General features: G+C 39.8%; 1 protein-coding gene across 7 annotated transcripts in view; it reads left to right on the forward strand.

Moving 5' to 3' along the window:
• LOC119656555 (eukaryotic translation initiation factor 4E-binding protein Mextli) overlaps positions 1–23,978 on the forward strand; it is an 82,407-nt gene extending 58,429 nt beyond the window's left edge. For 5 of the 7 annotated variants that reach the window (XM_038062931.1, XM_038062973.1, XM_038062965.1 and 2 more), the window contains one exon: positions 21,497–23,978. In XM_038062931.1, coding sequence (XP_037918859.1) covers positions 21,497–21,619 — 123 coding nt within the window. In that variant the 3' untranslated portion in view covers positions 21,620–23,978. Of the gene's footprint in view, positions 1–577; positions 1,673–12,009; positions 12,564–21,496 lie in introns of those variants that run through there. The other 2 variants (XR_005250063.1, XM_038062952.1) reach the window with 2 other exon arrangements.
• Positions 23,979–24,914: the final 936 nt, after the last annotated feature.

Here is a 24,914-nt window from a genome sequence, read left to right on the forward strand (position 1 = left end):
ACACCGAGAAGGTCGAGAGAAAGAGCGTCTAAAAGAGTCGAATGGCGTCGAATTTATATCCTTGCTGATCCATATAGTGACGTTACTTTGTTGAGCATATCAGCTGTTGAAAGGCGTTGCCATGTTGCCAGAACAAAGCTTCCCTCTATCGGCTCGCGAAGGAATTAGAGCGAAATCTTCCATTACCTGTCGGTGAAGTTGATCACGCTCTTACTTGACAGACTGTATATCTTTCAAAAGCAATAATAACAGCAACTAAAAAATGCTTACTTAATATGAAAAAAAGATCATGTTCGTGAAATTAGACGATAAATATGAATGGCTCTAATAATTTGGTCAACCTCTGTACATCAACCTATCAGCTTGGTTCCAATCAACAATAATTGTTGTCCACTTTGTATAGTAATCTTTCTACTTTGCATATTTTTCTGCCATATCTGGAGTTGCTTTGAATTATTTAATTATAAAGGTATATCTTGATTTTAGGTTCTTTAACTTCAATTTCAATTGCCATTATTTTCTTTTTTTTCCTTGCTTATATACTAATTCACACCTCATTTCATACTTATACTCTCAGGACTCAACCGAAAGTTACGGGAGTGAAATTGAAGAAGTTATAAACGAATTCAATAACACCGTATACTACTACTAACAAGAACGAAAAGATAAAGCTCGTATAAGAGCGAAATGTGAATTATACAGAATATTTTTTGTTTGTTTCTTATGAAGGATCGTTTTTCTGTTAATCAAAATAGAATCTTCATATGCTTCATTATAACCATCCAGAAAGGCATTTATTTTTTTTTAACTGTGATTTCATCATGCAAAATATTATAAATAGCTTTGCTTGATTTCATGCCCTTAAATTGCGTCTCATTTACATATAACCTTAATTTGAATGTTTTATGTTGCAAATCTTTTCATATACGAATTTCGGTTTCTATACTCGAAACAGTAGTAAGCGGTCCTACACTCTTACAAAAATGTGACCAATTTAACGAAATTATTAAAACTTGAAACCTAACGAATTTATAGGCTGTGAAATAAGTCGATTGAAACGATTACGGGACTTGTTTCAAATTCAAAGATCCAGATAGAATTTTCTTTTGTAAAAGAAGTTTAGCAGAAAGTCCTTGGTTTAGATAGTTCCCTTGTTACGCCTGTCTTTCAAACTATAAAACAAATACTAAAGGATTGAGTTCTGTTTCTTTTTTATCAGTAGCAAGGGAAACATTTATCAACAAATAAAATGAAACGTTTCAATCAAGCAGAGTAAAAAAGATACCGTTTTCTCTGTCATTGATTTATACATTTAAGTTTTGAAATATTGACCTTTTTTCTCCTTTCAATATAATTTTTTTAACGAAAATTATTTCTTTATTAACACATTACTCAATATAATATTCATTGATTGAATATAAAATAACACTTTCGAATGAATAACAATTCATTAACATAAATAAGATATCACGGATGTAGCCTTAGGAAGAAATGTTGAAAGTTCTTTAATAATTCTGACGGAAAAGAAAATACTTATTTACTTAGATAGGATTCGTTATTATGTTTACATTTTCTTTCTTTATGTGTAACGATAACGAACACGATATGTATACTATTTGAAACTATATATATATATAATATTTGAAATATTAATAAAAGATATATGACTATATTTTGCTAACATGCATGTGCTTTTATTTGTTCATAATTATATGAAGATTTCTGTTTACTTTTTCTCTAATCAAGGTTTATTCGCAATTTCATGATTTGCACGCCATTCGTTTACTCTTTGCACACTTCATTTACAATACAAACATGTATAATCTTTCTGTTATTTATAAATTGGATGTGGGTGACGCTTACTGGCAGCTTTGTATTATGATGATAATCTGGAGTTGGAAATATAAATTACATTCAAATATCATATCATATTCTCTCAAATTCTTAGCTATAGATACTCGTATTTTAAGTACATCTAAAGGAATGGGATCTTTACAAATTAAGCCTTTATTTATAGTCCATGTTATTTACAATACAATACACTTCACTGTCAGCCCTGATTTATAATTCATTAGTCCAATCAAAAAGGAAGAAAAGCAATTCCGCTGGAGGGTTCAAATTCCCTTTCAATTATGATGTAAATTTGTGAGCATATTCTTGACATAGCGACACCGTTCAAATTACCATGAACCAAGCCGAACGTGTCAAGAAGTGTGGAATTATTGATGCAATATATGCTACACGTTGCTCATGAGGAGACGCCTTGGGAATCATTACGCTCTCTACTTGGCTTCTTGAGTATACAGAAGGCATTCGACCGAGCACCAAACAAAAACGTCTGGTGTACTCTGTAACTACACCTAGTACCAGAGGAACTTATGCCTTTGGTTAAACTATTCTACCGCAATCTGTGTTGGAAGTACGGGGGTGGCACGCTAATTAGCACACCCTGGTACGTGCGCCTAACGACGCACAAAACAGAATAAATACATATAGAAAATATCAATTGATGTTATTGAAAATTTGCAAATCTTTTTATTGATGTTCTACCTAGAAACTATAGGTTTTCCGCATACAGTCATCGGGATCTGCTCTCACTTCCACTCAATGACGTTGTTTGTTTCGCAGTGGTTCATTTCAGTTTCATAACTAGCCCTTTAATTATTGGCCAAACATTTTCTATTAGATTTAAACCCGGGCATTGTGCAGGCCATTCTATGGTTGATAGGACCTCATTCTCGAACCCTTGCTGTACAAATCACGACTTATAGTATGGCGCGTTTTCTTGTTGGAAAGTTGCCTTTGAACAAATTGATAACGGGAAGGGTCCAGGTATGATTCCGGTGGGCTACACCTTTAACTTTGCCCTGGTCAATAAGCCCGGCTCCATGTTCCCTGGATCAACTCCATATCATAACACTAGCGCCACCAAATTTCACCGACTTTCTGATGTACCTATGATCCAACTCCATATTGGCACGACATCGCATATAAGTTCGGCAGTCAGGCCCGCATAAGTTGAACTTTGATTCTTCATTGCAAATCACTGAATCCCAAAAGGAGAGGGGAGAGTCAATATGGCTCCTGACGAACGCTAGCCGTTTTTAAGGTTTTGTTTGTAAAACAAAACCTTATTAAAATCGGTTTACTGTCTGTCTGTCTGTCTTTTTTTTCCCCGACGGAAGGTGGAAAGCTTCAAAAGCTACCGCAGGCTCCTGCCACACGGTTATGTGGGACTCTTACCCACTAAAACCACCTCCTTCTCCTTCCACTCTCCCCGCGGGACTCCCATTTGGTATTACGTCGCGGGGTTGGATCAGAATTTATTCTGCGCTCATGTCAACATTCGTGTTCCTCTCGCGTTCATTCTTTCGGATGACTTCCTCCTGCCTAAGCTTCTTTCCGATGGCTGCAATAACTTTTTCAACTTCGGTCCATATCCCCTTGGCTTTCACCATAAGCTCCATGATATTTTCGGGTGTAAAGTGCTCCCCGGTTGTAGCTTCTAATGTAGCCCTTTGGGTTTCGAATCTGGGGCAGTGAAAAAAGACATGTTCTGCGTCCTCTGGAATGTTTGCACGCTGTGGGCAATATGGCGAATCATCATGCCCAAATCGATATAGATATGCTCGATAGCCTCCGTGTCCGCTCAAGAATTGAGTTAGGTCGAAACCTACTTCGCCGTGAGGTCGTTCGATCCATTTCCGGATATCCCATATGATATGATTTTGTGAGTCCAACGGCCTTTTTCTGACTCGTCCCACTTCTCTTGCCATTCCGCGACAGTTTCACCTCGTGCGAACTGTCGCCGAGGGGCAGGAGATTCTCCGGTGAGGTACGTTCGATCGTAAAGTCGTTGTATTTCTTTCGCCAGAATCTCAATCAGGATCATTCCTGTTATCACGCAAGCTGCTTCATTAGAAATTGTTCTGTAAGCGCAACATGTTCGGAGTACACTTATGCGATACGCAGTTCCAATCTTTTTCTTATTTATTGTATTTTCCAGTGCATCTGCCCATACTGGGGCTGCATACAGTAGGATCGAACTGACCACCCTTGAAATAAGGAGTCGACGGCTCGGCCTTGGGCCACCTATATTTGGTAGCATTCTCGCAACCAGCGCTCCGATGTTATATGCCTTGGTTGCTGCACCCTCCACATGCAATCTGAAATTCAACCTCTGGTCAATCATTACACCTAAGTACTTAAGTGCAGGCTTGGAATAAATTGTCTGCGTTCCAACTTTGATCTTCATGGAAGTGCACTTTCTCCGCTTGGTAATAAGTACTACTTCCGTCTTATGCTCTGCGAGCTGTAGACCAGCATTCTCTAACCAGGATTTAATCTCATAGACTGCTTCATTTGCATAGAGCTCGGCTTCCTCGAGAAGGCGTGCAACATCCGTCACACCAATATCGTCCGCGAAACCAATGGAGGCCACACCAGTAGGAAGGTCTAGGGTCAGTACCCCGTTATACATAATAATCCACAAGAGTGGCCCTAGGACAGACCCTTGTGGAACTTCGCATGTCGTTTGGTAGGATTTCATTCCTTCATCTGACTCGCAGCACAGAGTCCTATCGATTAGGAAGTCGGCAACAATACGCACCAGGTACTTCGCCACGCCTAAGTTGATTAGGGACTCAAGTATCTTGCTCCATCTAGCGGAATTGAAGGCATTCTTCACATCAAGTGTAATCACTGCACAACATTTGCCCTCGTCAAGTGCGGTCTTAGCTGTGTTAGCTACTAGGACAAGTGCATCGGTTGTAGACCTCCCCTTTCGAAAACCGAACTGATTTTCGGAGAGACCGCCATCCTTTTCGGCAATTCGAATTAATCTGTTATAGATTACTCGTTCGAATAGTTTGCCAGTATTATTTAGAAGGCATATCGGCCTGTAGGACGAAGCTTCACCCAAAGGTTTGTTTGGCTTGGGGACTAAAATTAATTTCTGCTTCTTCCATTGTGTAGGAAATGCTCCTTCTTTAAGGCATGTGGTGAACGCCTCGGTAAACATATTTGGAGCTATTTTTACTGCTGCCTTCAGAACTTTATTGGGGATGCTATCCAAGCCAGGTGCTTTGTTTCCAACAATTTTATCCGCAGCTTCGAGGACCTCCTTTTCGCTTACCATTGGAACTTCGGCGGTGCCTATCTCGACAGTGGGAAGGTCAGCGGTACTCACATTCTGTGGGAAAAGATCCGTTACTATTTCATTAAGCAGAGTAGGGGAAGAGATCGGTGGGGAGCGTTTGCCTTTAACTTTCGATATTACGGTTTTATAGGCGCCACCCCAGGGGTTCGTATCAGCTTTATTACACAGTCGCTTAAAGTGTTCGCTTTTACTTTTCATGATGGCCACATGTAGTTTCTTCCGAGCGTTTTTATATTCTTCATGTAATTGCTCGTATCCAGATCGGTTTCTATTTCGCTGACTACGCCTTCTGGCCTTGAGGCAGGCCTTGCGGCATTCTCCGATTTCAGAATTCGGAACTCGCTTCTGTGATACAACATACCTTGGCATGGATGCGTCACATGCTCGTTGCAACTTCTCGCCAATCTGCAGAGCTTTATTTTCTGCGCTTCCTTCAAGCGCTGTATTTTGCTGCACAACCTCTCATATAGTGAGTTACATCCTTTTACGACGAATTTAAGGGGGGTCCCCATACATGCAAAGGGAGGGTGTAAATTTTTTTTTCATCAAATATTGTCATGTGGGGTATCAAATTAAAGGTCTCGATTAGTACTTTTCGAAGCCGGTCTTAGTTTTGACATTTGTTGAAAAGGTGGGGGGTTGAAAGTGGTCATTTTTTTAACGAACCCATTCTCAGAAACTACCCAACGGAAAAATCTGAAAAAAATCAGGGGGCTGTCACTATATGGTGCCTAGGCTCCGAAATACCCTCCATACCGATACCTGTTCAAATAAAGTTAATAATAGTACATTACTATAATTTTTAGTAATTGACAGGAAAACCCACCTTAAGTTCACCCTAGAATCACAAAATTTTACAACAATATAGGCTACAGCATAAGCCTGCCAAATTTGGTGAAAATCGCACTATTAATAACAAAGTAATACAAGGTCAAAGCTGCCGCTTCTCTGCAAATTCGAGACTATGAATGTTAATATCACTTGAAAGTGGCTATTTTCACATAATATATGCATATTTTACGTGCTACATGCTAATGGGACAAATGCACACCCAACTCTCTTTATAAAAGAAATACACAAAACCTTTCATACCTGAAGCGTCTAGCTTCCGGTTTCCCGACTTGTTAATTAGTTATGGTGAAAATCCTAACTTAATCGCCGAAAAGGTAAGCAGGCGACTACTTTTTTGACACACTATGTATTTCACAACGGTGCATCCAGCAAATGGTGAACTACATAGTTGCCATTTATCTGAGGTGAGGTGAAACACACCTGCACACTATCTTTACCGATTTGCTGAAATGTGATAAGCTCCCAGACTTCCCAGGAAGGGCCCACCTTGATACCATAGCAACCAATAGAGGTGCAACCTTTTCCCATTCTACCACTGACCAACTACTTTCATGGCTATTGGGGGGTTTTGCATGAAATTCAGGTCTCTTGGGACGAGCCGAAATGCGAAACCCGAGTTATACGCATAATTTCCACGGCAATGTGCTGAGCGATTCCATATGCAATCCCAAGTTCACTAGCAATCTCTCTTAGACTGGTATGACAATTTTCAAACACCATTTTTCTCTCTTTTTTTGACGTTTTGGTCGGTATTTGACGTGCCCGGAATGAGGTGAATCTTCTACCAGTGGTCACTTTTAAAGTCTTTATACCACCCATATACACGAGTAGCAGTAGCTATTAGCTCCTTCCCTTTTGACACTGTAAAATGCCTTCTCGAAATCGATGAAGAGCAAGTTAAACGGAGATCTAAACTTCACACACTGTTCCAAAATAATCTGGAAGGTGTTGATATAATCAATTCAGGATAATAAAGAGAGAAAACCAGACGACTCTCTATCGATCAAGTTTTTGAGATGCTCCTCTTAATATCTTCCTGCATTTAGCGATTATCTTTGCGACAGCAGGACGCACTTAAATACTTATCTAAATGTCGTTCTGAATTTAACCATCAACCTCTTCTTCCACTCAAAGATAAAAGTTTTCCGGATAAGTGGAAATAGTAGCTCTGCAGGTGTTGCAATGAATAATTCCACAGGGATGAGGGTTGATGGTCGAGATGATTTCACTTCTAGGAGGAGTAGTATCTGTATGTTATAGTGGCTAACCATTTCATCCACAAGTGATACAGTTCCTTGCATTTTAACGGGAGTACCTGTCATGTAGACAATACCACGGTACTCTTTCCGCACAGAGATCGATTTATCCACCACAATAGAGCTCCGCCGCAACAAGCACCCCGGTACTGATTTATACTAAATGCAAGCTCAGCATTTATACCATTGGATGCGAGGTCTACCTAACATCCCAATTAAGAGGTATGACACCTGAGTTGTTAAGTGCAACTGCACGCATTGAGCACGCAAGAAGTTTTGCCCGTAAGGTGGGTCCAAGTACAATCACCTCGAAACTCTTAGAAAAGGGCCATCCGAGTTACCATGGTACAAGATAACCTCCCGTGTGGCTTTGCTGCTCCGGTGCAGAAAACTCTAACAATAGTCACATATCGCTCTGCTTACATCCACAAGAGATGGAACTACACCGGATGTTATAAGGTTTTGAGTCGTGGGGTAGTGCTCCTTCCATCTGTTGAACTCCTCGCAGATGAGATGCTGATCTTAACCGTCCCTGACCAAAACGTCTTATCGTTTTCGTCGGAGTCACCAAGACCGTGTTTGCCCACATTGTCAGAGCCTACCTTGGCATTCAGATCACCCATCACAATTGTGATGTCACCTTTAGGGAACCTCTGAACTGTAATCGGTTTTTCATAGAAGGCCTCCTTAAATACATCGGATGTTTCCATGGGTGAATAAAACTACACTATTGAAACATTCTTGATGAACGAGTATCTTAGCGATTGCTACAAGTTCGACATCAGACCCATACTTACTTCCATGAGGGTTGCCGGAGTACAACAGGACAGTGCAGAAAGACGGAGAAAAATAATCTCTTTAGTCTCGCCATCTAACGCTTAACCCCAGAAGGTCCAGATCACAGTAGATCTACTATAGGCAGTACCCTTACAAAAATGACCCCACTTGCAAATGTGCTTGCAGGAGCTTATCTGTACACATCAGAGACGCTAAACAAGGAAAAGGCATAATCTTCGTCAAATCGTATTGGTAAGAGAGAGATCGGTGTGCTTTTGCTATTCTGGTACGACGGCGTGCTCACCCATATAGCAAAAAGTTGTTTCACGTATTCACTTATCCATAGGCAAAAACTTGCCAATCTCACCAATACATTGGCAAGTCCGGGCGGTATGTCAAACACAGCTGATCGGGTTTTCGGTACATCTCGCTCATGCTCAAGGGCAAAACAATTTGAAATCGTGTGTACTCGCACTGATTTCCCCCCTTGAGGGGCAAGGGGGAGTGAGGTAGCTGTCTAGTATCTAACTGTGGTCCAGATGGTAGCGTTGACACTCTCATTTAATCTGAGTGAAATTATGCGGTGTTTCCAACGATTAATTAATTGAAGTAATAAAAACTTGTTGTTTCTTTTTCGTTGGTGTGGATATTTATTCTTGCAAATACCGATATTTCGGGTCCGGATAGCTGAGTGGTTAGAGCACAAAGCTGTCGTACGGAAGGTCGCGGTTCAAATCTCGCTGGCGACAGTGGAATTTGTAACGTGATTTGACGTCGGATACCAGTCGACTCAGCTGTGAATGAGTACCTGAGTCAAATCAGGGTAATAATCTCGGGCGAGCGTAATGCTAACCACATTGCCTCCTACAGTGTTCTGTAGTGTACCGTTACGGTCTTGAATGAAGTGCTCTAACACACTTCAAGGCCCTGATCCAATATGGATTGTTGTGCCAACGATTATTATTATTATAATTAATTAAGTTAGCACTGATGAAGGGAACAAGTGGTTCCCGAAATATCGGTATTTGCAAGAATAAATATCCACACCAACGAAAAAGAAACAACAAGTTTTTATTACTTCAATCTCTCATTTAAGTTGGAGAAAACGAGCATTTTGAGGCCCTCGAGAATATTGTTAAGGAAAATTCGCACCTTCCTAAAACCATTCCACGTCCTTGTGTGAGAGCCAAAGGTGGTAACCGATAAATTCTTCCGTCCGTCCGAGGCATGTAAAACGTTTTATTAGCAAAAAGAAAGTCGAAATTTATAGTTTGCTAGCCTACAAGTTGAGTGAATTCTTAATCCCTATCTCAGAAAGAAATCACTATGTATGTAGAGTATATCAGCCATTACTATGGATACTATTAATAAGGCCTCAACTACTCCTAGAGATGCCTAAATGTTACGCGGTCATTCAGCCTCATTCATTCATTCTCCTCCTTTCTCAAACAGGCTTGGGACTGTCTTTGGTGGAGTGGGGCCCGCCATCCTTTGCCCATAAAGCTGCTGACGAAAGCTGTCCCACCTTTTGCAAGAAAAAGAGGGGTGTTTAACGTTGTCCGCCACTCCATTACAGAACACACAATCAGGAGATCGCGCCTTCTCAATCCTGTGCAGGTAAGACTGAAAGCCTTCATACCCACTTAGAAGTTGGGTAAGGAAGTAATCAATCTCACCGTGCGTTCGGTTCAACTACACGTCCAAATTGTTGTCCAGGGGGATTGCCCCGCAATTCATCTGCCCCTTGGCTCATTTTGCCAAGAAACTTGCCACTCGGTAAGGGTGCGTTGACGTTCTTCACGGGTAACTACCTGTCTTAAGTTCTCGCCCTTACGGCGGTAGATAGCTTTGCAGTCCTTGGCAAGGAGGCAACGGGGATCACTCCCGCGATCACTATCACGCCCGGTTCGGAGACGGTGCGATAAGCAGACACCGCTCGCAAAGCCCCCCGCCTCTGCATTTGAGCAAGGTGCTTACGATGCATTTCCTTGCCAAGGGCATCAGTTCATATCTGCGCGACCGACGCATTGCTTCCATAAGGAGACGTCTCCTAGTAGATATAGGGCTCCCGACATTCGCCATTAGCCGACTAAGACCGAGACTCCAGCTGCAACCCTGTCCGCTGCTGCTTTGATTTGCTCGAAGAAGCTCATCTTCGAATCGAGCATCAAACCAAGATATTTAGCCACTGGTTTTGACTCTATAGTCAACTCGCCGATCGATATGGAACGCAGGGTCGGGATTCTCCTTCTGGTCAAGATGATTACTTCGGTTTTTTTCCAAAGCAAGGCTGACATCGTGAGCAGTCATCCATCCGCTTACCCGTCGTAACAATATGCCAAGTTTGCTTTGCGCCTGTTCAACAGTGCGTCTGGCAACAAGTGCCGCAACGTCCTCTGCATAACCGACCAGGCGCGATTCTTCGGGCATATCGAGTCTCAGCAGACTATCATAAGATGTGTTCCAGAGGTTCGCCCTTAGAATGGATCCCTATGCTACTCCCGACGTGATTTCCATCCTCCTTTGGCTCTCTAGCGTCTCATAGAGCAGGGAGCGGTATTTCAGATAATCCCTTAATATCCGCAAAAGTTAATTTGGCACGTGAAATGAGTTTTCTTATGTGCCTAGCACATCTGTCCATCTTACGGAATTGAAGGCATTTCTGACATGAAGCGTTATGAGTAGCACTATCCGTCGAGGTCGGCGGTTGTGTGCTCGATGAACCGCATCTACGACCTCCATAATAACATCCACTGTGGATCTCCCTGTTCAGAACTCGAACTTCCTTGGAGATAAGTCCTGCTTCTTCGAGTCTACTGCTGATGAGCTTCTCGAGCACTTTCCCGGCCGTATCAACCATACACCGCGGTCGGTATGTAGACGGGAGCTCCGGGTCTCCTTTATTCTTGCCAATCAACGCGAGTCTGGCCACTTTCCAGCGACAAGGAAAAATGTCCTCCTTTAAGTAAGCGTTGAACGCCTCAAGGAGCAATTCTGGCCGTTGGCGGAACATCAGTTTGTAAACTTCCGCCGTGATGCCATCAGGACCTGGCGCCTTCTTGTTTTTCATAGTGAAAACCACTTTTTCGAGCTCTCTCATTGTGAAAAGGGGGCAATGCTCGACGCTTTCTCCGCTATTGACATCAACCCGTAGAGGATGTCTGGGGAACAATGCTCGCAAAATGCGGTCCGTCTGGTCGGTACTTAGTATGCAGGGCCTCCGCAAAGCCCCGATTTTCCGGGTGACAAGCTTATAGCCAAGTCTCCATTGACAAGGTTCTGCCAGCCGCGAACTTTGCTTTTATTTATACCGATGCTGAGTCTCCTTTCTGCTGATCTATACTGTGTCTTTATGGCGCATGCCTCCTCGTTGGCGTGCAATCGTTGTGCCAAACGGTGGAGCTTATGACATTCCCTTCGTAGGTCGGCAATTTCTGCCGTCCGCCAGTACATAGAAGGGTTGTCACGACTGGGCCCCACCGGGGCATGGAAGTCTCACACGCCGTCGTCATCACACACAGTTACCACAGCACATGCTCTCTTAATCTGCTTCTTGTTGTATTCGAGGATTCGCGACAAAATTGTATTTTGAGTTTTGTATTCATCTGCAAATTATGGTCCAATGGATTGATTCTCTGTAGATACTAGGACCTTTAAAAATAGTTACAATATTTAAATTTTCTGGCCGATATGTTTTATGAGGAACTCATAGAATAGGCTTCTTTAAGTGGGGAGGAAGTAGTGATGCATGTGGATAGTTAATTAATCTCTAATGTAAAAACAACTGATTACCTTTCATAAAAGATACTCCTTTAAAATTTCATACCATATATATCTAAGGTATTTGGGAAATACACTATTTATGTAAAAATTCATGTCTGTATTTAAATGCTTGGAAAAAATAATTCCCAACTTTGTATTACATCCGAAAGGCTTCACAAAACAATAAATGATATTTTATTATAGAATGCGGATGGAGCGAAACCTGAAACTACAACGCCCCAAGCAATAAAATGCTCGTAAAGACTATCAGACTATATTCATTCGCGTGAAATAATACAAACAAAGAAAAGTCGTTACTAGGATTTTTTTGTTTCGAAAAAGTGCACTTAAACACATTATAATTTAGAGAAAGAGATATCCACGATGGATTTGTTGTTTTAAATAATGATACCATAAACAAAATCGAACGAACATATTATCGAAATGATATATGTATACTGAGAACGGAATACAGAAAAAAAAAAGAAATTTAAAACTCCCACAATTTCAAATCTACTAAAATTCATTGAGGACAGGAAAACAAAAACATAGAAGGAGCCTTCACATCATATCGCCCATCTTCTTCCGCTATTGTGTAGTTTTCTATATAATCTACTAAAGAGTTCGATGATCGTGAAATGAATATTGTGTGACTAACGTTTTTTTTATGCAATAACATAAAAATAAAATCAATAATGGCACGATTCATAATTTCTAAGGAACATGTGTGAAGAGTTGATAACACGTTGTTTTGAAAGGTACGTTTACTATCTATTATCTCTTTTATTTATCTTACGCTTTCTTGCTATTTTTTCCCTTTCATCGTCTTTAAAAATCATATTTTATGTTTCATTGGTGAAGAAAATAAAATAAGCAGATACTTAATAAGTACAATGAGCTACAATTATTAGGATATAAAGTAGGAGATAATATTAATCCTTAAAATATTTTTTAAAAAATTGTTAATTGTTTCAGATGCGTAAGAGCAGCTTCAAGTTTAATTCTTGTATCAGGGAAATGAATTCAGGAAAATTAAGCTCTCATCTTAACAGCACTTTTTGCGAAATTCTCAATATTGTTACGAATTTGCTTTTACGTACTTCTACCGCTGTCACCAATTGTTACGATTTCCTTTACGTAATCCCGTCGCTGTCACCAATTGTTACATTGTTAGCTATTCGTACTCGTCACTAGTTAGGTTACTTGCTTTGCATAGCCTCGTATCTGTTCTAACTCTAGAACCAGACTGACTTTGTGGGCGGATTTCCGGCCCTTTTATACCCCGCGGAACATTCCGGAAAGGCATATAAACACTTTACTAGAAAACTACTTTGCGACAAGAGATTAGAGTCATCTGTTAACAATTATCGTAACTAAATGTTCGCCCTATTGTTAGACAATTTTGGTGTCCTGGCTAATTGCCATAGTACGATTTACGTTGACGTCACACATAATTTTCCCAAGTGATTTTCGTCACAATATTAACGGAGATATAAGCGTTTAAAGTTTTTCCCGATATTCCTCCAAATTTCAGAAATTTTCCTGGCATCCAGAACCCCCAACCTATATACCATTTTGAAGCTCAGACCCTCTGCCAATGACAGTGATCACAAATTAAACTTCTTTTTGCGAAATTCTCAATATAAGTTTTTCCTAAGATTCCTCCAAATTTCAGAAATTTTCCTGGCACCCAGACTCCCAAACCTATAGACCATTTTGAAGCTCAGACCCTCTGCCAATAACAGTAATCACAACTAAACTGCTTTTTTGCGAAATTCTCAATATTCACGGAGATAAAACCGTTTAAAGTTTTTTCCAAGATTCCTCCAAATTTCAGAAATTTTTCTGGCACCCAGAACCCCCAACCTATATACTATTTTGAAGTTCAGACCATCTACAAATAGCGGTGATCTCAAGTACTGGTGGTTGGCTTCTGGATTTCTTAACACATGGCTCCTTGGATCCAGAGATTAACCAATAAAGACTGATGTTGCTGCTCTTCTTATAAAACACTGTGTCTTTAGCTTGAAAATAAGCCTCAGTTGTGGCTTTAACTTCATCATCGGACCCGAATCTCTTTCTCTGGAGGTTCTTTTTGTGATCTGTGAATAAAGAGAAGTCAGATGGGGCCAGATCTGGTTAATATGAGAGCATTTCGAATGGAATGGTCGCCTCATGCAACACGGTCTCAGATTGAATTTAAACAAAACTGAGTTTTTGACGACCGATCCCCATGAAACAGGCACAATCACTGTCAGTGGCAGTGATCTGCCCAGAACTGAGCGATTTAAATACCTCGGATCAACGCTATCAGCCAATGGAGAACTGCGTTATGAAATTGCTTCACGCATTAACGCAACCTGGATGAACGTCTCAAATCTAAAATTTACCGCAATGTCGTCCGTCCAGTCGCTCTCTATGGTTCTGAGTGTTGGCCGACCATAAAAGACAATGAACGGCGTCTTGCGGTAATGGAGACGAAGATGCTACGTTGGACTAGTGGTGTCATACGTTTAGATCACATCCGAAATGAGGGTATCCGCAATCGTTATGGGGTTGCACCGATCGTGGAAAAGTTGCGAGAGAGGCGTCTTCGATGGTATGGTCACGCAATTCGTGCAAACGAGAATTGACTTGCCAAGATTGGTCTGAATATCGAAGTCGATGGTAAACGACCAAAAGGCAGACCTAAGCAACGGTGGCTTGATACGCTGGATGGGGATTTGAAAGCCTCGAGATTGCACCCAGATCAGGCATTCGATAGAGCCAAATGGCGAAGCCGATCACGACGAGCCGGCCCCGCTTGTGAACGGGACAAAGGCTGAAGAAAAAAAGAAGATTTCGAATCGTTAATCGTGCAATTTCCCCACAGTTTTCATCGGCTTGTGAATGCTGACTGTTGTATCTTCGACCGCTTTGGCCGGCTTTCGCCCTTTCCTCTCTATTCAGCTGACGTTTTTTTGACTCCGGAGTATAATCTACGTTTCATCAAAAAATTGGGTATCGACGCAAAAATCCTTTCTATCCCACGTAAACAACTACAAACAGCGATCTGGTCCACTGTGAGCAAACGCGGCACCCACTGGGAATACATTTTTTCATATCCAAATTTTCATGCACAATTTTGAACTTAGTGCCCTTTGATATCTTTTAGATCTTACCTATGTCCTCCAACTTCCCTCTACGATCGAACATTAGGATTTTTAGGACTTTTTGGATGTTTTCGGCGCAGCTACCTCAATTGGGCGACCTACGGATTTGGTAGATATGCGACTACGTTTAAAGTTCGCATCATCATCATCATCAACGGCGTAACAATCGGTATCCGGTCTAGGCCTTCCTTAATAAGGAGCTCCAGATATCCCGGTTTTGTATCGAGGTCCACCAATTCGATATCCCTAAAAGCTGTCTGGCGCCCTCGTTCCATTTCAGGCATGGTCTGCCTCGTCTTCTTTTTCTACAATAAATATTACCCTTATAGACTTTCTGAACTCGATCATCCTCATCCATACGGATTAAATGATCCTCCCACCGTAACCTATTGAGCCGGATTTTATCCACAATCTGACGGTCATGGTATCGCTTATAGATTTCGTATTTATGTAGGCTACGGAGAAGGTCGCATACCATTGTTAAATGGTTGCTTTCGACGGGCACTCTCCTGAGTAAAACTTTTCAATCATTTTTAACCTGAAAAGGTTTTTTCCATCGTTTAAACAAACACAAATCTATCGTCACTTAGCCTTCAATATCTCAAGGCCATTAAACTGAAAGCCATGAAGTTTTCACACGCTCCCTCTAAAAGTTGGTTCTACCAAAAAACATGTTAATCGCGATGCGATGTGTATGTTAGCCTCGGGACTTAACCACCCTTGCCTTAAATCTGTTTGATTTTCACTTCAGTTCAAAATGTGTAGTATCAAGGAAAATGTGCGCATCACCTCCTTCTGGAGACTGAATGAAATTAGTACTAGACTGGTTATCGTCTTATAAAAACCTGGGACTTCCAAGACGCCTTTACGTGAAGTAACAACAATTCCATAACGTAATTCTTTGCACCCATACGAACTACACACTGTATTCCCCTTGATCCGCACCCCTGGATCCAGGGCTGTCGAGAGGGGGGTGGAAAGCGGCGGATTACTACCGGGCCCGGAGTTTGCTCAGAGACGCCGAATAGAAATTTCAACCAAAAAAGGGATAATAGGGGGACCCGAATACTTTTCACTATAGTTCCGTTTAATTTGCATACCGGGTCCTGTTTTTCAGTATAATTTATAATTTAAATACCCACGTGGTTTAAAAGTTTCTTCCTGCGGCCTTGTCATTTCTTGAAAAGGCTTCCTCCCACTCAAAAACACTACACACAGGAGGGGCAGATCAAGTTTCTGGGGGGCACAGAATGTTATCGTGTATTCGTGGGGTGGGTACGTGATAGCTAACTCCTCGGTCGTCCTTGTGGTTCATCTCTTGGTATGTTACTGTATCGATGGCGGGTAGATGGTCTTCTTATGTGTGTTTCCCCATCTCATGTGGCAAGCCATAAGCAGTTGCCCTTGCAACCAGGTGGCCGCACATCACATACACTAACACCAGAGAAAGTGCTCAAAATTCTTCACGCGCTAGTGATTGAAGACCGTCGAACATGTGCAATATTTTTCTTCCACCATGCAAATTCAAGCCACGCGTCGGGAGACGAATCTCCTCTGTGTAGAACCCCAGCTTTCTTTTGAGCAGCACCACATTTGAATTCTCGGATCATTTCCTCATCATTGGAATGGATCAATGGATTCCACTGAGTCCAGTTGGTGTTTAATCCACCATCTACTTGATGGCACACCATACTAATTTAAAGGAGCAACTGACTCCTGCATCTAGTGCCCGGGCTTTGCGTTCTGGATAAACACCCAAATTTTAATAAAATAATTGCTAGTGTTTTTTACCGAGGAAGCAAACAACACCAGTAGCCATCGGGTCACCCCATTTTACAGGACAAAAGTGGGAAAGTTTCTGAAAATTTTGCTTCAGTCCTTGCGTCGAAACCGGCAGTAATTTTTGAATTCCGATTGTTTGCATTTAAGATATTGCCTAACAGATTTACTAAAAACCCAACAATATCTTGAAGCGCGTTGTTGCTTTGTTCTCGCGGGCTCAGGACATTAATAGTTAGTTACTGATACAGTGTGCGCATTGATCTGATGACGTACTGTTGCCGATGATGCTAACGGTAATGATTAGTAGGGTACATGTCCACTCAGAAGTCATTGGCCCTCTCCCCTCCTTCTGTGCGTTCTATACGCAAGTGCGATTCAACTTTACAAGGCCCACAGTTCACAGGCGATGCTCCTCTAAATTTTGTCGAATATGACATAAAAAACTTCTTGATAAGTGTGTTTAGAGTTTCGACGTTTGCTATGTTCAGCATGAGCTGGTAAGGATTCTCTTAATGAACTCTCGCGAAGGCTCGTCCATTCTTCTATCTGAATTGTAATAACCTCATTATGTGCTCCATACCATTTCCCCCCATGCCATCTTTCGCTGTGTGTCTTTTCACCCACATGTCCACGTCCATGTGTTTATGTCAAGTAGTTGCTAGAAGTCATCTTTCTCGGCATCAGATTGACCTGTTTGTGGTGTATATGTGGTGAAGAAATGAATCATGCGATCAACAGGTGTAATAGTGTCCTGCATCAGCTGATCATCAAATATTTTATTTTTATTTTACTGTGGACAACACAAATAAGCTCCGACAAACCATTCTGCTTCATTTCATACACATCCCAGTAGACGACCAAATTACTGGCGGAAAGGGGAAATCGACTTAATCAGTGTCCCGGAGGAAGAGCGAATCCTGGGGAGTTGGAAGAGGAAACAGCTTCTAAATAAACTTTGCATGGTATAAAGTTAAGTTTGATAAAGTGCTTCGAGCAACTATCAGGCCTGGAGAAGGGCATATAGGATAATGATGAAGAACCTGAGAGGATAAGGGGCCTTCATGTCACCAGGATAGAAGTACTAATCTACTGCTCACCATCATCGAAAGTGGCTGTGGACAGTACAATGCATCGAGTTACCAATGGAAACATAGAGTTCGATCTACACTCGATGGAAGCGTGGATGGGGATTAGCATAATAAATGGTGCACGGTGGTGGACCTTTAACGTCAAAATGCCTTCACTTCCACCATCTCATCAACTCAAAGGATCTTGAGTTACATTAAGTTACAGCATGAACGATTGACCTGAGGAGCACGTGATAGTGGCTTTGCATTTGGGCACCTAGTACGTTCGTGAAGTCACTATATAAAATAGCTGAGAGGGGTTGAGTTAGATCTGCCTGGAGGAAGCATCGAGACGATCTTCATTCTAAAAGTTAAAGAGAAAAACGTAAAAAGGTCCACATGCAAGTAGGGATAATATTACTTTTGGGTTGATGGCCATCAATTATCAATAGTTAGTGGGTGGTGCGGTCCCTGTGTTTGTCAGCGAGTTTTTTGATTAGCCTTGATGCACAATTCCCTCCATCTGTGTTCATCAATTTTTCCGCATCCTTTTGCAATATTTCCAAGCTCTCCCATGCGTCCAAGGTGTGTGGCTTATTCACTTGTCGTACCAGCTCTAGATTTGCCCTCGTCACAGAGTGCCCCTCTTCTATGACGTGCATCGCAACCGAAGAACGCACCGTGTTGGCCCCTCGTCTTTCTCCCTTCTCTACTTCCTTTAGGTGTTCTTGGAACCTAGTCGTGATGAGGCGTTTTGTCTGGCCAATGTAGACCATCTCGCAGTCATTGCAGCCGATCTTGTAAATTCCACTTTTTTCCTCTTCCGTTAATGGGTCCTTTTCGCTCCCTAATTGTCTTTTAAGGGTTGCGTCTCTGCTTGATCCGACCACTTTTATGTTGTATTTCCCTAGGAGGGATTTTATTCTATAAAAGTCTTTGGATAATGGTATGCTCACCCATTTTGTATCAGCTAGAGTGCTTTCTTGCTCGAACAATGTTGAATGTTGGTTCTTCCATATCTGGTCTTGCTTTCTCTTAATCAGCTTTTCGATTATTTCGACCGTGTAACCATTCTTGATAGCTGTATCAAGTATGAACATTCTTTCTTTATGGAAGCCATCTTTGTTTAGGGGGTATGTGCAGAGACGGTGCACCATTGAATTGTAGGCAGCCATTTTTTGTGTTGCGGTATGAGCCGAAGTTGCTGGTATCGTTCTTTGGGTTGCCGTTGGCTTCCTGTATATCTCGAATTCGAGTTTTCCGCTATTGTTAGTTACTCGTTAGTTATTGGTAACGATCCATGTTCTTCTTTTTCTATTGTGAATTGGATCTTCGGGTGTATGCTATTAATTTCTGTTAACGTGTTGTCTACCCTGTCCTTTTCAACTATGGCAAATATATCATCGACATACCTGAACCAAATCCTCGGCATTATCCCCTTTTCTTCGATGATTGTTTCCACGTATGCCATAAACATTTCCGTCACCAGTGGTTGCCCATGGAGACTCCCGCTTTGGTTTTATAAAATTTTTCACGAAATGTGAAATAATTTTCACCCATGCATAGTGATGCCAATTTCGTATATTGTCTCACTTTGGCCCTCCAATCAACTGTGGTGTTCAATTTATTCAGCCAAACTTCTATTTGGTGAATAGCTGGTTTGATCGGAGTGTTTGGGAACAAGGATTTAACATCGAATGATACCATCATTTCGTTTGTGTTTATGTGCCCTGCTTCTTGTAGCTTGCTAGTGAGTTCACCCGTGTTCCTTATTGCGTATTTGCTCAATGTGTTTCCCAGGGCTGAAAATTCGTGGACTAACCATTTCGCAATTTTGAAGGTTGGTGAGTTCGAGTCGGCGATCATCTCACGCATTTCGTGTCCTTCCTTATGTATCTTGGGCTGGCATCTGATGCGCGGTAACGATGGATTAGGCATTCTTAATTTAGTGATATCTTTAAATATTGTACTGGCTTCTTTGAGGGCTCGATCTACGCGTTTGATGGACTCGGGCATCGGGTCCTTACGCAGTTCAAAAAAGTTCCCATTTCTGAGTTTCAATGATACTGCGTCGTCGTAGTCGGTTTTCGCCATTATAACGGCATTGTTACCTTTGTCCGCTTTCAGGTAATATACTGGCTTATCTCTTAGTTGGCGGACCATTTTAAGATCGTCCTGATGCTCGTTTAGTTTTTTTTTTTCTGTCTTTAAACTAATTTTTGATATCCCACTTCGAATCTGTTCTTTAGCCTCGCTGCTAAGCCATTTTATTCCTGCTTCGATGCTTACGATGGTTTCGTCTAATCTAGTTGTGGCTGATAACGCGTACCCTAGTCCATTGTTCAAAACTGTCAATTCTCTGGGGGTAAATTCTATCGATGATTTATTAACCACATAGTTTGCTAGTATAGGCAAGGGATTTTCCTTCTGTGTTCTGTTTTGTGTCAGCCGAGTCCATTTAATTTTATGCGCTTTTCGCTTCTTAGCTACCTCACATTCGAATGCTCTCTGGATTTTTACCAACATTTGATTCAGCGGGGCTCCAATTGATGTTGCTTCTTTGGCCAATTTTAAATGGGTGCTATATGCCTTTAAGTTATGTTTTGCTTGTTGCGCGTGTTTTTGAATTTTAAACCAAGCTTTCTAGTGGTCTTTTTAAATTTGCCTCCAATGATTTTCGTCTGCTGCTGGATGTCCTGTCGCTTTGCATCTCCCCGATGCTCATCTCCCTTCAAGCTGTCTGCTGCTCTTCTATTTTTTCCATTTTCTCCTGCTGCCGCCTTGCCGTTTTATTTATAACTAATCAAATAACATTTAATTATATTCGAGGCCTATTTATAACCAACGTGTATCGTTCTAATTCTGGAAGTGGACTGATTTTAAGGGCGGACCTCAGGATCTTCTGTACTTCGCTGAGTATATTGATATTATTGTCATGGGTTATCAAATATTTTAACTAAATATTTGCTCTACTCCAATACATTGTTTGTGTAAACTAAATGTCATTCAGAGTGAAATTATGCGGTGTTTCCAACGATTAATTAATTGAAATAATAAAACTTGTTGTTTCTTTTTCGTTGGTGTGGGTATTTATTCTTGCAAATACCGATATTTCGGGAACCACTTGTTCCCTTCATCAGTGCAAACAAGTTCCTCCGGAACTTGTTTGCACTGATGAAGGGAACAAGTGGTTCCCGAAATATCGGTATTTGCAAGAATAAATACCCACACCAACGAAAAAGAAACAACAAGTTTTATTATTTCAATTAAATGTCATTATTTCGAATTAATTTGACATCACACATGATTTTCGAAAACGATTTCCCCACGATATGAAGAAAAAACACTGAAGAAGGGGACAGTTGGTTCCCGAAATACGTTTATGTTTAAGTTAGATACTTTTAGCCAATAAAACGGAAAAATATCTTTCATTTTTAGACTTCGGCAAACAAATCACTTGCCTTTTCAAACCATCCACATGATGGTTTTTGCGAAAAGTCATAATCAAACAAAATCAATTAAATTTATAACTTAGCAATAAGGACAAAGTTCAGTAGAAGACCAGGCACCCATGAATATTTTATTAATTGTAGCTCATTGATAGGAAATAGTTTTATTAAGATTTTGATGTATTATTAATAACAATTTCCAATCTTTCGAGTATCTTTAATATTTAAACTATTCAATTAGGACCTCAACGATGAACAGCACCGTTTCGATGCCGATAAATACATGGCACTTATAAAATCTGGTAAACGAATACTTGCTGTCAACGATGCGACCGCTGAATCAGAATCACCAGATCTCGAATAAACAAGTGAGAAGTGAGAAAAAAAAAATGTTTTTAGTAGATACGGAAACGTTGTGGTAGAAAAAAAAGTAGATATACATATAAAAAAATAGAAAAGAAAAACAAATTTTCTACAAGATCCAAACTACTTTTTTTGCATTGATGCAAATAAAAAAAAAAGCGGTTTTAAACATCTTATTTAATATATTTTTGTAATAAGAATGATGGTTGGGAGAAAGGAAACAAAAAGTAGTAACAAATCTACAAATATATTTGATAAGAGTTTAAACGAAAAAAACTATGTCCAGTGCCAAGAGAAAGAAAACCATAAGAGGTTTTCATTTGTTAATTCTAAGGCAAATATTTTTTTTTTTTTGTAGATTCTTAGACTTCCAATGTCCTTTCATTTTCTTTTTGGTACGTTACCCATCACTCATGGAATATCTAACGCCAATTAACACTTCAGGTAATCAAACCAGGACATGAATAAAATATTAAAATAATCATTCACAGAAATTAATAAAAACCAGTTTAATCTTTACAGTAGAATACAAACTCCATTTATTATTGTAACTTCTTTACATAACGTATAAAACTACAGCAGTTTTTTTGCATATTGTCATTGTATTGATAATAATTTATTAACAAAACCTCATTTTGCATCGTATGGGCCTTACGTAATTTTGTTTGACCAGGGTCTAAAGTGAAACGGATTTTTTATTGTATATAATTTTACAATAATTATAACAAAAGTAACGTTTTGGAAGGAGTTAGTGATTGATAAACTTATCGTCATGGTCGTTATGACAATTACTATTTAGCATGATAATAATAAATTATATTTTTATAAAATATAAATAAACACTAAAAACCGCATAGAATGTGGATTACCTTACAGAAGCCTAATGGATAGAAAAGCACTAATAAATGAGGAGTTATAGTCGAAATGGTAAACAGATGATTTTTAGGGACAAAATTTTACTGTTTTACCTAAAAGATTGATATTTTCTTAGAACTTGGTATTTGAAGGGCTTTCTGTGACCCTCTTTAGTTTTTTAATGTTGTTACTTGCTCTATACTGTAATCAATTAATTATATATAACAAATTTGATTATAATACAACTCATTTTCCAATTGCATAACAACAAATAACAATTATAGGAAATACCAATATTTTCTGTTGTATATTGCATAATATATATATTTATTCTCGTGCCTTTCATTTTGCTTCTTATATATTACCTTGTCATGCTACAATAGATTATTTCTAGTCTTATTAAAACTCAATGAAAATTGCATTCACACCTTTTATTTAATCCATAATATTCTACTCTCATCTTTTATCTTTTGTTCAGGTGATTAAATTGATTCCTATATAATAATTCCTGGAATTAAAACTATTCTCTGCCAACTTTTGAATATCAAGTAAACTCTTTGATTCCGATTTCAAACTTAGAAGGAATCAAAATATTTCATGATAGTTTGCATGAAAAATAATCCATATGAAGACATTACGTTAATTATATTTTTATTTATTAACATCCAAATAAATTATTTTATTTTCTCATCACGAACTTAAATAAGAAAAGAAAGAAAAAAAAAAATAAGAAAAACGCCAAAAGCGAAAATAACCAAGAAAAAAACGTTTGTATACTTAAATCTAGAGGAAAGTATTCGGATTGATTTATATAAAATTTTCACAATTGTCACTTGCTAAACCTATATTACTCTTTGAATTTAATTTATTTGAAATATTATACAAAACGGATTTTTTTCCATATCATCACTCCAGAAAAAGTAATGAAATAACTCTTAACGTAGATAAAAGTGAAATAACTGTTACTACTTTCACGTGCATATAATATATAACTTTTTACAACAAAAAAACGAGGTAGAAAAAAAACTCATTTAATGCGTTATTTTTGCATAAAAGGGTAGAAGTTTTTATTCTTGTATTATTGTATTTATACACACTTCAATTGAAAGAAAACAATACAAAGTGAAGTGATCGAAAGGGAAAATTAAGATAAAAACAAAAAATATAAACCAAAAACTTACAAAAACATGATCTTGATTTTTTTTCAATTATCCTTTTGATTTTTTTTTACTCATTTATTAGAGTATTTTAGTTGTTAGAAGGATATTTTTTTTTTGATAAAAAAATTAGATTTATTGATTTTTTCTTGAATTAAGTTTGGCAGAATTGTCGTTTTTTTTTTGAATGGAAATAAAAATCATAAGAGATTGAGACTAAGAAAGAAAAATAATTAAACACTCAAAATGAATTTGTATTAGTTGAACGGAGAAAAGAGATAATTTTTTATGTAATCGATCCATTATTTATGAAAATATAAAATTTTACACGGCGAAACTAAAAATAAAGACTTTGGTTTGATTATATTTAAATATATATGACCTTCATCGTTTCTTTTGTGGGGCATAGAACATCCAGGGGCGCAAAAATGAAGAGAAACATCTATGTGTCCATCGAGAATCGAACTCGAAACATTAGATCGAAAGGTTTGAGGTCAGAAATTTGAAGTTCTGCGCTTCAGGTATAAAAGGTTTTGTGGATTTTTCATGTTGGAATATCTGAGTGCTCGAGGGTTTTTCTTTGTACTAAGCACATAATGTATATGTATGCGGAGACCACTGTAATAGAATCTACCGCTGCGCAAGGGCGGTCCGGAGAAGAAAAATTCGTTGGATCTATTGAGGAGGCTGCACCCCTAGATATGACCACGAGTCAGTCTCTTAATCGTCGGGCAGCACAGCGAGACAGTCGCGATGAAAGATAATAAAATTAAAAACTTTTAAATACGCTACATAAAAAAGCAGAGAGAGAGAGATAGAGAGGGAACCCCAACGCCATCAAGTCCGGTGATACTACCACCATCATCCTTGCCCCAATGAAACCAGAGGCTGACCGTCGCTATCGGTATAAAATTAATACTAAAATTTAGTGATTATTCTTTATACATTAATAGTACATACTACAATAAAAAGCGAAAGCTCGCCGCAAGGGCCGCCGCGAAGTTTTTAATAGTCTGTTCCCCTGCCGTGCTTCGCTCTCGCAGTTTTCGCTTCGGTTCTGTTAGTTTTGCTTCTTCGGTTGTTTTGGTGCATACTTCACTACACTGGATTCTAGCGATGGCCACTGTACAATAGGACGCAACAGGGCCTGTACAACCCGTGACCTCCGAAACCGAGCGAGCCACCTTTATGGCGCAAGAGCCCCGAGGCGTGGTTCCGCCAGCTCGAGGCGCAATTTGCGCTAGCGTCACATCTGGCGCCGCACGTTTCAACCATGCGCTGGTC

Source organism: Hermetia illucens, chromosome 1, assembly GCF_905115235.1.
Source record: "Hermetia illucens chromosome 1, iHerIll2.2.curated.20191125, whole genome shotgun sequence".
NCBI classification, from domain to species: Eukaryota; Metazoa; Arthropoda; class Insecta; order Diptera; family Stratiomyidae; genus Hermetia; species Hermetia illucens.